Genomic DNA, 14,503 nt, shown 5'->3' on the forward strand with positions numbered 1-14,503 from the left:
ACTCTTCCAAAATAAAGACAAGTACAATCTCCTACTGCAAATATCATTTATTTAGTTTTTGTATTCGCGCAATACTGATTCGTACGTTCCTTTGCAGAGGTGCTCGTGTATTTTACTACATACAAATCATTCTGGTTATAACTGCAGATAAAAGCTGCACAACACATCTCTAATAATGCGATCTCGCCGTAGTATCGCGAAACATCACCGTGAGCATAAAAAATACGTGGAACATTTTTTTGCATAAACACGATCTTGCTTAGTGAAAATGTCGGATTCGAGATTGTTCAGAATGTGCTTTTTATCGTTGTGTAGGAAAAAAACACGCTATACAGGTTAAGCGCTGGTGACGTTCAAGCTGAATTTGATCATAAATCAATTCCACTGCACCAGATGGCACACACCGGGGAAGTAGTAATGAAATTTCATTGAAGAGACTGGAAGTTTTTTTTTTTTTCATGGTGAGTAAATTACGGCACTGGAAAACGAAGCACCCCCCCTGGTTTGCATGTTCACTCTTTTTGCTTGTTAACCAGCGTTTCTCCGAGAGCCTCCAGCACTTCTCTCTTGTAGTCTTCGAAGTCGCCGTCGATCTGGATTATCGAGCGGTTTTCCACCACCCAGAGGTGGCACTGAGTCTCCGTAATTAAGCGGGCGTCATGGCTCACGATGATCACGGCTGAGGGAAGGGGAAAAAAAACAAACATTTGTATTAATAAATTCTTTAGGCTTCAATTGGGTATTTTTTTCAATCATACATGGCAAAACCACACACCCTTCGTTCAGGAAGGCTGTATAAAAGAAAAACAAGCTCCCGTTGATTTATTAGATAGAGATTTGAGACATGGTAATATTCAAGCCAATGAATTACCAGAGTTACCCAAAGTAAGATCGATAATAAATTGTCAAAGCTGCTGGTTTCCTGAAGTCACCTACAGGTAAATGGGAATATATGGTTTACATAAATCGGAGTGGAAGATCCCCTGCTGTAGAGCTCTATAACCTTATTAAAACAACTTTGGGATGAATTGAAATGCAACCCGGAGAGCAACAAGACTGAAAATGAACATCCTCGACACCGAATGACCATTTGTTACAGTTCCACCGATGTTGAGGCGCTGTTCAGTGATAGGTGCTGAAATGCAGAACTGAGCCCATTGTACTGTTGGGCTGTTGATATGAATTTCAGTCCAAATTCATCCTTGAGTTAATTTCATGCATCTTTAGGCTGTTCATGTACCATCACCATCTGCCCAGAGTGGTTTTTATTGAAGATAACTTCACCCAGAGGTAGGCAGATCCGAATAGAAGAAGGGGACATGAGCACTGGTACAAACTACCTGAATGAGTGCCAAAATCTAGTGGAACATCTTCCCAGAGGAGTGGCGGTTATCAAAACGGCACAGGGACGAAATGTGTAACGGGATGCGATTAAATGGTTTATTCGTTGAGATGGTGCTGAAAACATACCTCCTTTGTATTCGTTGATGGCTTCTGATAAAGCATCAATCGACTCGATGTCCAGGTTGTTGGTGGGCTCGTCCTTTAAGTAAAAAACAAAAAAAATGAGAATGAAAAGAAACCGTAGATGTTTTTTCTTCTTTTTTTCTTTTTACTTTTAAACCACTGTCCACTCACCAAAATCAGGACGTCTGGTTGGCGACAGGAAAGCTCTGCAAACACGACTCTTGCTTTCTGGCCACCTAATAATTTATGGAAAAATCAATATAAAAAAATTGGTTTGAGGATAATAAACACAAAACAATGAAAAGACCAATAAAAAACTCACCAGAGAGTTTCGAAATCTGGATAGTATGCGCGTGGCTCTCTAGACCGAATCGGCCGAGACACTTCCTGCTGTCCTGGTAGGGCAGATTGAAATTCCTTTGCAGATACTCTGTGGGAGCTTCCTCCATGTTCAGCTGATCAGCATACTGCTGGTTGAAGAAGCCCACTTTCTATGCGTATCAAACACATCCATAGGACAGGTTTAATGTTATGAAATTGAATGTAGCTCAGTGGTTAAGGTGCTGGAGTTACTGATCGAAAGGTCGGGGGGTTCAAGCCTTGGTATCGCCAAAGCGGCCACTTTTGGGCCCTTGAGCAAGGCCCTTAGCCCTCAGTGCTCCAGGGGCGCCGTGTCATTGTCGACGCTGCGCTCGGAACCCAGCTTCCGAGCATAAAAAAACTATTCTAAATGAACGAAAACACTACGGATTACTGGGTTTTTATACAAATTTTTCAAAGATCACCAATTTGCATACACGCATAGAATCCTTATCATTATATAAATTGTTATGTAACGTCCAAGAAATAAGACTGTTCCTGGTATCACTTGTCATAGCAGCTATAAACAGGAGTCATGTTTTTGTTTTTAGTTGTTTCAATGCAAAGCGCATGAAGGAATTGTCCTCTCTTATACTACAGCATATCCATGAACACTTTTTTTCTCATAATCCGGTTACTAAAAGTCTTATATTATATGCAGTATTCAGCGTACAAGTCCACGTGAATTAGGCATTACTATAGAACTGATCACGTATTAGAACTAGCGCATTACTACCAACTTTCTGACCAATGAGAAAAGATCATTTATCAGTGCTGTAGGAGAAGTTTTTACTTACCAAGCGGTGATTCATCCTCATCTCGCCTTTAGTCTGAAATATACATAGATTTGTCATTTACCATTGGTAGGTATGTGGACAACTGACTTTTCCAGCCATATGTAGTTCTTCCCCAAGCCGTTAATACAAACTTGGAGGCACACATTTGTATAATTGTCTTTAAATGCAGTAACACTGCATTTCCCCTTATACCCAGAGAATCAAACCTGTTCCAGCACGACAGCCCTCTATAGAGATCAAACCCTACGGAACGCCTTTGGGATGAATTGGAACCCTGAGTGCACCCCAGGCCTCTTTACCTCCTCCACTACCTGAATTTATGAACACCCTTTTGGCTAAATTTGAACAAATCTCCTCAAATGTCTAAATCATCTTCCAAGACAAGCGATGGTTATTATAACAGTAAATGGACACCAAATGTGGAATGGGATGTTCAAAAATCTTATGCTCAAGTGCCCACGAAAATTTTGCCCATATAGTGTATGTCAGTGACATGCGGAGGATCCGCTGTGGTGACCCCTAACTGGAGAAGCCGAAAGAAAGTTTAGTGTATGTCAGTGACACTACTTCCATAGCTAGTAGGGATACATGATACAACTGTACTGGAAAAAAAACTGTATATATAAATATATATATATATATATATATATAAATAAATATATATATATATATATATATATATATATATATATATATATATATATATATATATATATATATATACACACACACACACACTATATATATATATATATATATATATATATATATATATATATATATATATATATATATATATATATATAAATAAATATAAAATATAAATATATAAATACCCCCCCCCCCCCGATAATTCTGTATTTCATACACTGCTGTTCCCGAAATTCACATGTAGGTGGCAGTGCTTCTGAAATTGCTGCGAAACGTTAAATAAATTGTTATTTCAGTTGCTTTTTTTTTTGCCCTTCATAGTCAAAATGTTTCTGGTACGTTTTTTTTGGAGACATTTTTTGTTTGTGCTGAAAAGGTTATATTTTAATACATTTCATTTAATTACTTTAGTTACATCAAAATGTAACCCATGTTCCTTGTAGGTTTTTTGTTAAAGTTTGATACAAAGATATTAATATTTAAATCTATTTTTCTTTATTATTTAAAATAAATTGTTTTAATTCACTTATCTTTTGAGGCTGGTTATTTGTAACTAATTTGTAACGGTTTAATATCGATACTGAGGTATCGTAACAAAGTTATGGTATTGAGCCGTCCCTAATAGCTAGCATGAAAACTAGGCCACAGAAGAAGAACTTATTGAGACACACTTACAGGAGTTAATTTCCCGGTCAGCATGAGTAGGAGTGTACTCTTTCCAACGCCGTTTGGTCCAACTATACAAACTACAGGGGGCAAAAATTCACAATGACGTCAATCACATGGAAGCAACCGAAAAACAGCGATTGCAATTGGGATTTCTTTACTCAGTTTTATCGTGACTTACTTCGAGACTCCATATCGATACCAAAGTCAATATTTCTGAACAGAGGCTTCTGACCCGTGTAGGCAAAGTCCACACCTGAGAATGGGGGATAGAAAAAAAGACTTTACTACAAAAAGTCTTTATATACACATGACTACTCGATGACTATTTCTTTTGCATTCATGCAGAAGAATCTCGAACAATGCATTAATTTGCGGTTTCCAGAGATGTACTCACTGTAGAGCCCGAGAATGGGTGGAGAAAGTGGAGGCGGGTTTGGAAACGTGAATTTCACGGTGTATTCTTTAGGTCTTTTCAGGAGCTCCTGAACCTCATGGCTTTCCTCTTCCTGTCCCTTTTTCTTGCCTTTCTGCTGTTTCCTAGTCAGGGCTTCCTTTGTTTGTTTCTCCTGTGAAGAAATGGAAATAAAATTAGGGCAGCCACAAAGGATATACACAGTATAAATATTAAGTGATTTCAATAAAGTAAAGAATAAAATAAAATAAAAATCTCCTTACAGCTTGTTTAGTGGATTTGCCTCCAGCTTTTAGGTCTTTTAGTTTCTTCTCTTGTTTCTCATACTGCTTCAGGAGCTCCTTCTGCTTCTGCACATACATCTTCTTGAAGGTCACTACGAAACAAGTTTTAGATTTTAGACTTGCACCAAAAAATAAAAGCACACACACTTAGTCCTAATGACAAATTATGAGGTGGTATCAAAAACGTTCGAGACCAGTTTTGTAACACACCAACAGATAGCAGCACGACGCTGCACACACAGTCACAGGGAGCACCGACCTTCACAAGTCATTTATCCAAAAGACCTCATACAGCTGTGCACCTGGCTATTTTGAAGGTGATAGTGGGTGAAAATAGATAAATAAAGTACTTTCTTGTAAACGGAGCTAGTTTCGAAACTTTTTGTACAACAACGTCCTTAGCAGATGTGCTAAACATTTATTATTTACAAAGGGACCAATAATGTATGACCAATATTTCATTCATCATCATTATCTTCTCCCGCTTATCCGTAATTCAGGTCGCGGGGGCAGCAGTCTAAGCAGATTCCCCAGACACTTCTCCGTGTCCAGGGATTGGGCTGTCAAGGCCCCCGCCTTCGACTGCTGCCCAATCCTCTCAGCACCGGTCCCTTACGGTCCCTCCTGCAGGTGGTGAGCCCACGGGAAGGCGGCCCCACGTCGCTCCGACGTCACGGTCCTTGATTTATTTTTCTCGTAAGGGTCCCCTGGAGCATAGAGGGTTAAGGGCCTTGCTCAAGGGCCCAAGAGTGGCAGCTTGGCGATACCAGGGCTTGAACCCCCGACCTTCCGATCGGTAACCCAGCGCCTTAACCGCTGGAGCCACCACTCCCCTCCACGCCACCAATATTTCATATGCTTCCTGTGTTTGACTTGTTTGCCGCGAGTTACGTGTTTGTATCTCTCTCGGCGTCTTTCAAACAAACTTTGCTATCTACCTATCTATTCATCCGTTTTTCCTCTTTTAATAATCCTTAATTGTTTTTGTCGTCCTGACTTGTGCCTGTAGTTAGTTAACTCGACTATAACTAGTGTTGTTTATATTTATTTTTTCTCACTCACATCTCTGTATAATAAATCTGTTCGTGATTATAAGCACTATGCCGGTTGTTTGTCTGCATTCGAGCACAGGTGAGGACTCGTTCGAGTTGCAAACGGTGGCGTTGGAGATGGAGGCAATGGAGAAACAGATTCCATGCTTCATGCAAAGCATGACCGGCTGCGAGAGTGGAAAGCGGCGCTGGAAACATCCCGGGCGGACGCGCACTCATCCCAGGTAAACTCCCGGGTTGAACCTAACGCTCCCAGCACATCAACTCCGCGTGCTTCTCTGCCCAGGCCCAGCGCAACTACAACTCCGGCACCGGTGCAACATGGACCCTGGATGCGGCCGCGGCGGAAGAGACAAGCCAAACCCCGATCGAGGACGTCTCCACCTCCACCACCGGCCTTCGAGATCTCGACCGAGAACCGCTTCGTCCCCCTCCGCGAGACGGAACGCGACACTGTTATTCTCGGAGATTCCATCGTCCGGCATGTCCGCGCTACCCGAGCTATAGGTAAGGTGCACACTCGCTGTTTTCCTGGTGCTCGTGTTCTGGATGTCGCTGCGCAGGTACCCGCGATCCTGAACGAGAACTTCGGAGCGGTTGTTCTTCATGCCGGAGCAAACGACACCAGGCTGCGGCAAACGGAGATCTTAAAGAGGGACTTTGGTGGAGACGGTACGCAGCACATCACCCACAACGAGGATCATTGTGTCAGGACCTCTTCCCACTTACCAGCGAGGGGCTAAGAAGTTTAGTAGAATTTTAGCTCTAAATGAATGGTTACAGTCATGGTGTCGAGAACATAAACTTCTCTTTGTTAATAACTGGAACTATTTCTGGGAGCGTCCTAGGTTCTTCCGCCCTGATGGCCTGCACCCCAGCAGAGTTGGAGCAGCAGTGCTATCAGATAACATCTCTAGGATACTTCACACCATCTGACTGGTAAGACATCAAGAAATCTTCAACTATAAGAACACGCATACTACAGACCAAATAGTTACAAGTTCACACACAGCCCAGTTTATAGAAACCGTATCTATTCCTCGGGTATAGATACGGCTTGTCTCTAAAACCAAGAATTACATACACAAGATCCAGAAATAATCTCATTGCAGTTAAAACTGAAAAATGCCAGATAAACAAACACAACAAAGTTCTAAAGTTCGGTCTTTTAAACATTAGATCACTTGCACCCAAAGCACTGATTGTAAATGAGATGATCACAGATAATAATCTCGATGCACTCTGTCTCACTGAGACCTGGATTAAACCAGGTGATTATATGGGTCTAAACGAGTCGACACCGTCAGGATATGTTTATAAGCATGAGCCCCGTGAGACTGGTGGTGGGGGGGGGGGGGGGGGGGGGGGGTTGGCGGTGTAGGAACCATTTATAGTGCTTCTCTTAATGTTAGTCAGAGATTAGGATTCAGCTTTAAATCATTTGAAGTGCTCGTTCTTAAAATTGCACTTTCAGACATCCATAGAAAACTCGCTCTGGTCACCGTGTACAGACCCCCAGGGCCCTACGCTGATTTTCTTCATGAGTTTGCTTGTTTTCTCTCAGACCTCTTGATCAGTTTTGATAAAGTGCTGCTTGTAGGAGATTTTAATATTCATGTAGATGATGTAAACGATGCCCTAGGATTATCATTTGTCGATTTACTAAACTCTTTTGGAGTTAAACAAAACGTCACCAGACCAACCCACCGTTTTAACCACACACTAGACTTAATAATATCCTACGGAGCAGACGTCACTGATATAGATATTTTACCCCAGAGTGATGACATCACAGACCATTATCTCATACTGTACACACTACCGGTAGAGCAGATTAACCGTGTTTCACCACGGTATCGACTTGGTAGGACTATTGTTCCAACCACTAAGGACAGATTCATAAATAACCTGCCTGATTTATCTCAGTTTCACATTAAACCCATAACTGCTGATCATCTTGATGAGATGGCGAACAACATAGACCTTATCCTCACTAGCACTTTAGACACTGTTGCCCTCATCCGGTTAAAAAAGGTTCGAGAACAAGCACCTGCACCTTGGTATAATAGTCATACGCATGCCCTAAAGAGAACAGCACGCAATCTGGAGAGAAAATGGAGGAAAACTAAATTGGAGGTATTTAGAATTGCGTATAAAGACAGTATGCTTAGCTACAGACAGGCGCTAAAAGCTGCTAGAGCTAAACACCTGAGCAAACTCATAGAAAATAACCAAAACAATCCCAGGTTCCTTTGCAGTACAGTCGCTAAATTAACAACAAATCAGGGATCTGAAAAATGTGTTCCATCACAGTTTAGTAGTGAAGACTTTATGAATTTCTTCACTGAAAAAATAGATAACATTAGAAAAACAATTGTGGCAGTTCAACCTCTGACAGCATCTCCCGACACAATCGTACCTACAACCCCACAACTACACTGTTTTACATGTATAGGACAGGAAGAGCTGTATGATGCTATTATGAAAGCTAATTTAACAACATGTCAGTTAGATCCAATTCCCACTAAACTACTGAAGGAAGTGTTATATACAGCTGGTGAGCCTCTTCTCAATATTATTAACTCCTCACTATCGTTAGGTCATGTCCCTAAATCCCTCAAGTTAGCAGTTATTAAGCCCCTCATTAAAAAAACCTAATCTGGATCCAAACACGCTATCGAATTACAGACCAATTTCAAATCTCCCATTTATGTCTAAGATTTTAGAAAAGATTGTCGCTGCCCAGTTATGTAACCACTTGCAGGAGAACAATATCTTTGAAGAGTTTCAGTCAGGTTTTAGGCCCCATCATAGCACAGAAACTGCTCTAGTTAAAATCACTAATGACCTGTTTTTAGCTTCAGACCAAGGCTACATCTCCCTATTAGTTTTACTAGATCTTAGTGCTGCGTTCGACACTATAGATCATGATCTTCTCCTCGATCGCTTACAGAATTACATCGGTATTCAGGGACAGGCATTAAGCTGGTTTAAATCCTACCTGTCCAATCGTTACCATTTCGTAGATTTAAATGGAGAGCTATCCAGGATAATGTTAGTAAATTATGGCGTGCCACAAGGGTCAGTTCTAGGACCCCTGCTTTTCACAATATACATGCTTCCGTTAGGAAATATTATTAGAAGGCATGGAATTAGCTTCCATTGTTATGCTGATGATACCCAGCTATATATTTCATTAAAACCAGGCGATACAGCTCAATTAGCTCGCATAACTGAGTGTGTTGAAGAAATAAGAGATTGGATGACCCATAACTTTCTGCTATTAAATTCTGATAAAACGGAGATTTTGCTCATCGGCCCAAAAAATAGTACACAGAAGCTCCAGCATCTCAGCCTGCATTTAGACGTTGTTCTGTAACTACTAGTTCAACGGTAAAAGACCTGGGAGTTATTTTAGACAGCAACTTATCTTTTAAAAATCACATCAATCAAGTTACAAAAACAGGCTTCTTTCACCTTAGAAATATTTCTAAGCTAAGAAATATGTTATCTATATCTGATGCAGAGAAGCTCGTCCATGCGTTTATGACCTCTAGAATAGACTACTGTAATGCATTACTAGGTGGATGTCCTGCATCATTAATAAACAAGCTTCAGTTAGTTCAGAATGCGGCAGCAAGAGTTCTTACTAGGTCAAGAAAATACGATCATATAACCCCAATCTTATCGTCCCTACATTGGCTTCCTATTAAGTTTCGAATAGACTACAAACTACTGCTACTCACTTATAAAGCACTAAATGGTTTGGCTCCCATGTATCTATCCAGTCTTTTAACACGCTACAATCCGTCACGCTCCCTGAGATCTCAAAACTCTGGGCTTCTAGTAGTTCCTAGAATAGCAAAGTCCACTAAAGGCGGTAGAGCATTTTCCCATTTAGCTCCTAAACTCTGGAATAGTCTTCCTGACAGTGTTCGGGGTTCAGATACACTCTCCCAGTTTAAGTGTAGATTAAAAACATATCTTTTTAGCAAAGCCTACACATAACACACATCACACACATCACATCACAACCTTGTGCTCCAGAATATATGATCACATGCACATTATCAACTTGTGCTGTTAATATCATGAACAGCAGCTACGCTAATTCCTCTCCACTGCTTCTCTTTCTCTCCCCATCCCGAGGCATCCTGAGGTTTGGCCAGCTCCAGTCACGTCCCACCTCGTGAAGATTATGGACCTATGGATGATCATGGAGAAGTAGATGCCGAGTGTTTAAAGGCCCTGGCATGGAGAAGCTGATGCTGGATCTATGATGATCACAAATTGTTCTGTATTGTTGAAAGATTTATGACCAAACTCTTGATGTCACCCATATGAGGATGGGTTCCCCTTTGAGTCTGGTTCCTCTCAAGGTTTCTTCCTCATATCATCTAAGGGAGTTTTTCCTTGCCACTGTCGCCACGGCTGCTCATCAGGGACAAACGCACACCATTCACCTTCACTGTTGTTTTCTGTAAAGCTGCTTTGAGACAATGTCTGTTGTGAAAAGCGCTATACAAATAAACTTGACATGTAGATTATGAGCATTTCTCGAGCGCGTTCTGTCTGCATCACTGCTGCTACGTGAACATGACGTATCCCGACACTACGGAGACCGAGGCGTGTCCTGATAGTCACATAGAATACAGATTAACATGGCAGAGGTAGAGCTGCATCTTCCTGGAGACAGAACAGGAAAATTCTCTCCATTTCATCTTTTTGCACTATAAAGTAATGTTTGTGAAAGGGGCCATGCGTTAGAAGTCAGAAGGCGCTGGTCATAACGTTTATGATTTGCCATCTGTCTGAACCAATGAAATAAAATCTGTACCATATTGAATTGCAGAGCATAATTTTTCCTGTTGCATCGTTTTGCATAGTGTTGAATCAATTTGAAATCGTAGCACATCGGTAGCTGCTTCGTTTGTATCTTTAATGTATTGTATCGTTGGCTATTACACCCATACCACCTATACTCACAGTAGTTGCCCCTGTAGTAATACAGTTTCTGGTTGTCCAAGTGAATGATATCTGTACAGACTTCGTCTAAGAAGCTCTGGTCATGGGATACGATCAGGAGGGTCTTTTTCCAGCTTTGTAGGTAGCTTAAAAAGAAAAGAAAAAATGAAAGAATATGAGTTTGATGGAGAGCTGATGATTTACGGATGCTTCTCAGTTCTATAATTCTGTTATTCCAGTTAAAGGTAAGATAGATAACAGGGGTGTATCAGTACATGTATTCGTACCAAACCGGTGCACATGTATATCGAAAGCAAAACGAAAAAAAAAAAAAAAAAGGCAGCAATTCATTTATGAATAAATAAATAAATATCTTGTGTTTCTTAAATGCAGACATTTGTCAAAGTATGCTGAAATAAGTGAAGCTAAGTTAAAATAAGTGCAACATATCTTTAAATTTAAATTAAATGAACAAAACAAAAAAAAACACCATCTAATTAAATTTATTCATTTATGTAATAAATTTTATTTTGTGCCAATTTGATTTTAATCAATAACTCAATTTAATGAATATAATTTAAAAAAGTGTATTGCATTAATTGGATTTATTCCATTTTAGTTTTTATATATAATTTTTATTTAAACCAAGCAGGCATTTATTTTTATTTTTTTTACAATTGTTAATAATAATAGTAAATGACAATAATAATAATAAAAAATGACAAGCAATTTGATGTTTTGCACCTCTTTTCCTCAACTGCACTGAAATTTAAACGAAACCGTGACGTAAACTGTTTTACTGTGAATTTTGTGTATTATACATAATAAACCTCAGCCAATGTGGGCAGGAATATTGTTTTAGAGATAATGGCCAGAGTTGAAGCTGACAGGAAGGTTATATTACCTCGAATGAGCACTCTACAACTGAGGTGAGCAGAAAAGCATTGCAGAATGAAAAGCATACCAACCTAGGAGGCTGAGGGACTTTGACCATTTTCCATTCATTTCTAAAGATTAATATGAACGTTAACTAAAGCCCTGCGTCTGCATGATTTTATGTTTAGCGTTGCCGCCACACGATTGGAATCGTGACTTGAGTGCAAGGGTGTAGGTGTTCCGAATACAGGAACTTGTATCACGACATCAGAAAAACACACTCAAATACGTTGTTAGCAACCTGCCTTAACCGAGCCACAAATTCCTTTTTTTTTTTTTTTTTTACGTCGAGTATCGCCAAATTTGCATTTCCCAAATACAGAAAAATATCTGTGGTACAATCCAAGAAAGATTTAGTAACAGAAAGCTGATTTGCATGTTGGTTTCATAAGTAGTTGTAACACAGCGAATTTGATATGGACTTTAAAGAACTAAAACACCACAGAAACTAACAAACAAAAACAAAGTGCTGCGGGAGCGATTTGGGCATTAGAGTTAGTGTTAACAAGGACATTGTTAAAAAATTCAGACCCATTTGAAATTAGCAATTAAAGACCCTGCAGAATACCCCTGTAATAAAGTACTTACTTCAGGTATATTTTAAATGAATCCTAAAAGTGTACTACTGAATTGGTTAAAACGTATATATAAGTTTGGGTGTCAGTCGGCATTCAGTTTGCATGACCTTAAACAACCGCTATTAGTGGTTAAAGTGCTAATTTGCCTGTTTTAGCATCCGGAGGTGAAATAAGTTTTAACCTATGCTTGATAGGAACAGCTGTAAAGTTTGTACAGAGCTGCAGCGAGACATTACTTGTTGAGCCAGATGACGGCGTTGAGGTCGAGGTGGTTCGTCGGCTCGTCCAGCATGAGCAGAGTGGGCTCCATAAACAGAGCTCTGTAAAACGAAAGCGAGAAAATCGTCATCATTTGATATACAGCTTAATTTTAAACACTATATGGACAAACGTTTGTGGAGATCTGGCCATAAGACTGGTATGGGTTTCTTTTCGAATATCCCATCCCACATTTGGTCCCAATTTCCTGTCCACTATCAAGGGGAAGATATTCCAATAGATTTTGTGGCAGATTTGTGCTTATTCAGCTTTAACTTTTTTTTCCACCCCGTGTAAATCATATCTTCTTCTGCATAGAAAAAGATTTTTGGGTCTCGTAATTGTGAAATGAATGGAGAATTTCATGTTAGCACATCCAGAAATTTTTTTTTTATGCTAACAGCTTGTAAAAGAACTCCAGACGGCTGGAAACGTCAGGCGTCCTGATACCTGTACAGAGTCAGGTAATTTGTGTACCTGGCGAGTGATACTCTCATTCTCCAGCCACCTGAAAACTTCTTAGTGGGTCTGTTTTGCATTTCCGATGTAAAGCCTAAACCAGCCAGGATCCTGCGGGCCTTCGCCTCTGCTGCCGCGGCTCCGATCGCCCTCAGCTCCTCATACACCTGGAGATGATGATGATAGGACAGTGTCAACACAGCCACAGCAATCTTATGCATGGGTTGGTAAGACTATGACATATGATGGATTTGAAAAAAATAATGAACAAATGCATAAATAATGTGAAATGAACAATATATGCATATAAATAAACAGTACACAGAAAGGGGGGGCTTTCAGCTCGAAAGACTCGAAACACTAATTTACACCTCAAACGCTCAACGTAACGATCAATTCCCAGGAGCTGAATGTGATTTTATAAAAGTCTGCTGAAAAAAATAACACTGTCTGTGTTATATCTCATTGAAAGATCTTGTTCTATATACAGTCAAAAGTGTGGAAACATCTAGTCTTTTATGGTTTCTGAGAGCCACATGCATTTCCCTTTGCTCCTATGCAACAAACTCTGTCATGATTTACTTTGACCAAACAAATATAAAAATGTACAGACCATATTTTAAATGAAAATCATCCCATAGCACAAATAACAGCCTTACACACTTTCAGCACCTGGACAGTTCACCAAACATTTACCGTAATTTCCGGACTATAAAGCGCACCGTTATATAAGCCGCACCCACTAAATTTTACAAATATTTATATTTTTAACATAATAAGCCGCGTAGTACACGGTGTAACGGGTGAAATATGTTGTGGCTCCTTTAAGAGCAGAGCGGCATTTTGGGAACAGCACGTAACTGCATTCTGCTGGTATTACTGTGTGTGTGTGTGTGTGTGTGTGTGTGTGTGTTTGTGTGTGTGTGCGTGTGCGAATGAGGATTATGTGCTCATTATTTTCTGATGCTCATTCCTAAGTTTCTTTGACTAACCCATAACGCTGTTGCCAAGAAAAATAAAAAAGCACGAGTTTTGGAAACCTGTCTATGCTTATATGATTTCTGTTGTAACTGGAGTTAGCGAGCTCTCCCTTCACCTAGACTCAACGCGTTACACGGCTTGTATCTAAACAGTAGCAGACCAAGAAAGTAATAGTTCACTGTCTTCCTCCTTCCTTTCACAACTACTGTATTTCTCTCTGGAGTTTATCTTTTGGCATCGTCGTGCGTTTAAAAATCAACACCGGTGGAAGTTTTTTCTCCCGATGCCGTGCAGCTCAGAACACAGGTAAGGTGTATTTTTTCGTTTCCGTTCGGAAATTTTATTGGTCTAATGTTATGTCGCTCAGTTTTTTGGCTTGAAGTTTGTGAAACCGGGAAAAACCCAGGAAAAATCCATAAATTAGCCGCTTCGTTGTTTAAGCCGCGGGGTTCAAAACGTGGGTAAAAAGTAGCGGCTTATATTCTGAAAAATACGGTAGCTGAAATACTTTGCTATGCCTCTTAGAAAACTTACCAAAGGTGTTCTTCACCAGATGGAGATTTCCATATGACCTTCAGTTCATCCCAGAGCAGATTAAGAGGGCCATTCTATGATATTCCATGATAAATAACAC

The 14,503-nt window shown here is 40.1% G+C and overlaps 1 protein-coding gene across 2 annotated transcripts in view; it reads right to left on the reverse strand.

The window, feature by feature from the left end:
• Positions 1-32: 32 nt before the first annotated feature.
• abcf1 (ATP-binding cassette, sub-family F (GCN20), member 1) overlaps positions 33-14,503 on the reverse strand; it is a 27,070-nt gene continuing 12,599 nt past the window's right edge. For both annotated transcript variants that reach the window (XM_083543266.1, XM_083543267.1), the window contains 12 exons: positions 12,907-13,055; positions 12,408-12,491; positions 10,679-10,803; positions 4,620-4,732; positions 4,339-4,510; positions 4,123-4,197; positions 3,951-4,021; positions 2,625-2,657; positions 1,790-1,958; positions 1,639-1,703; positions 1,471-1,543; positions 33-679 (listed from right to left, as the gene is read on the reverse strand). In XM_083543266.1, the coding sequence (XP_083399392.1) occupies positions 513-679; positions 1,471-1,543; positions 1,639-1,703; positions 1,790-1,958; positions 2,625-2,657; positions 3,951-4,021; positions 4,123-4,197; positions 4,339-4,510; positions 4,620-4,732; positions 10,679-10,803; positions 12,408-12,491; positions 12,907-13,055 (1,296 nt within the window). In that variant the 3' untranslated portion in view covers positions 33-512. The remainder of the gene's footprint in view (positions 680-1,470; positions 1,544-1,638; positions 1,704-1,789; positions 1,959-2,624; positions 2,658-3,950; positions 4,022-4,122; positions 4,198-4,338; positions 4,511-4,619; positions 4,733-10,678; positions 10,804-12,407; positions 12,492-12,906; positions 13,056-14,503) is intronic.

This window comes from Silurus aristotelis, assembly GCF_946808225.1.
Source record: "Silurus aristotelis genome assembly, chromosome: 6".
Taxonomy (NCBI): domain Eukaryota; kingdom Metazoa; phylum Chordata; class Actinopteri; order Siluriformes; family Siluridae; genus Silurus; species Silurus aristotelis.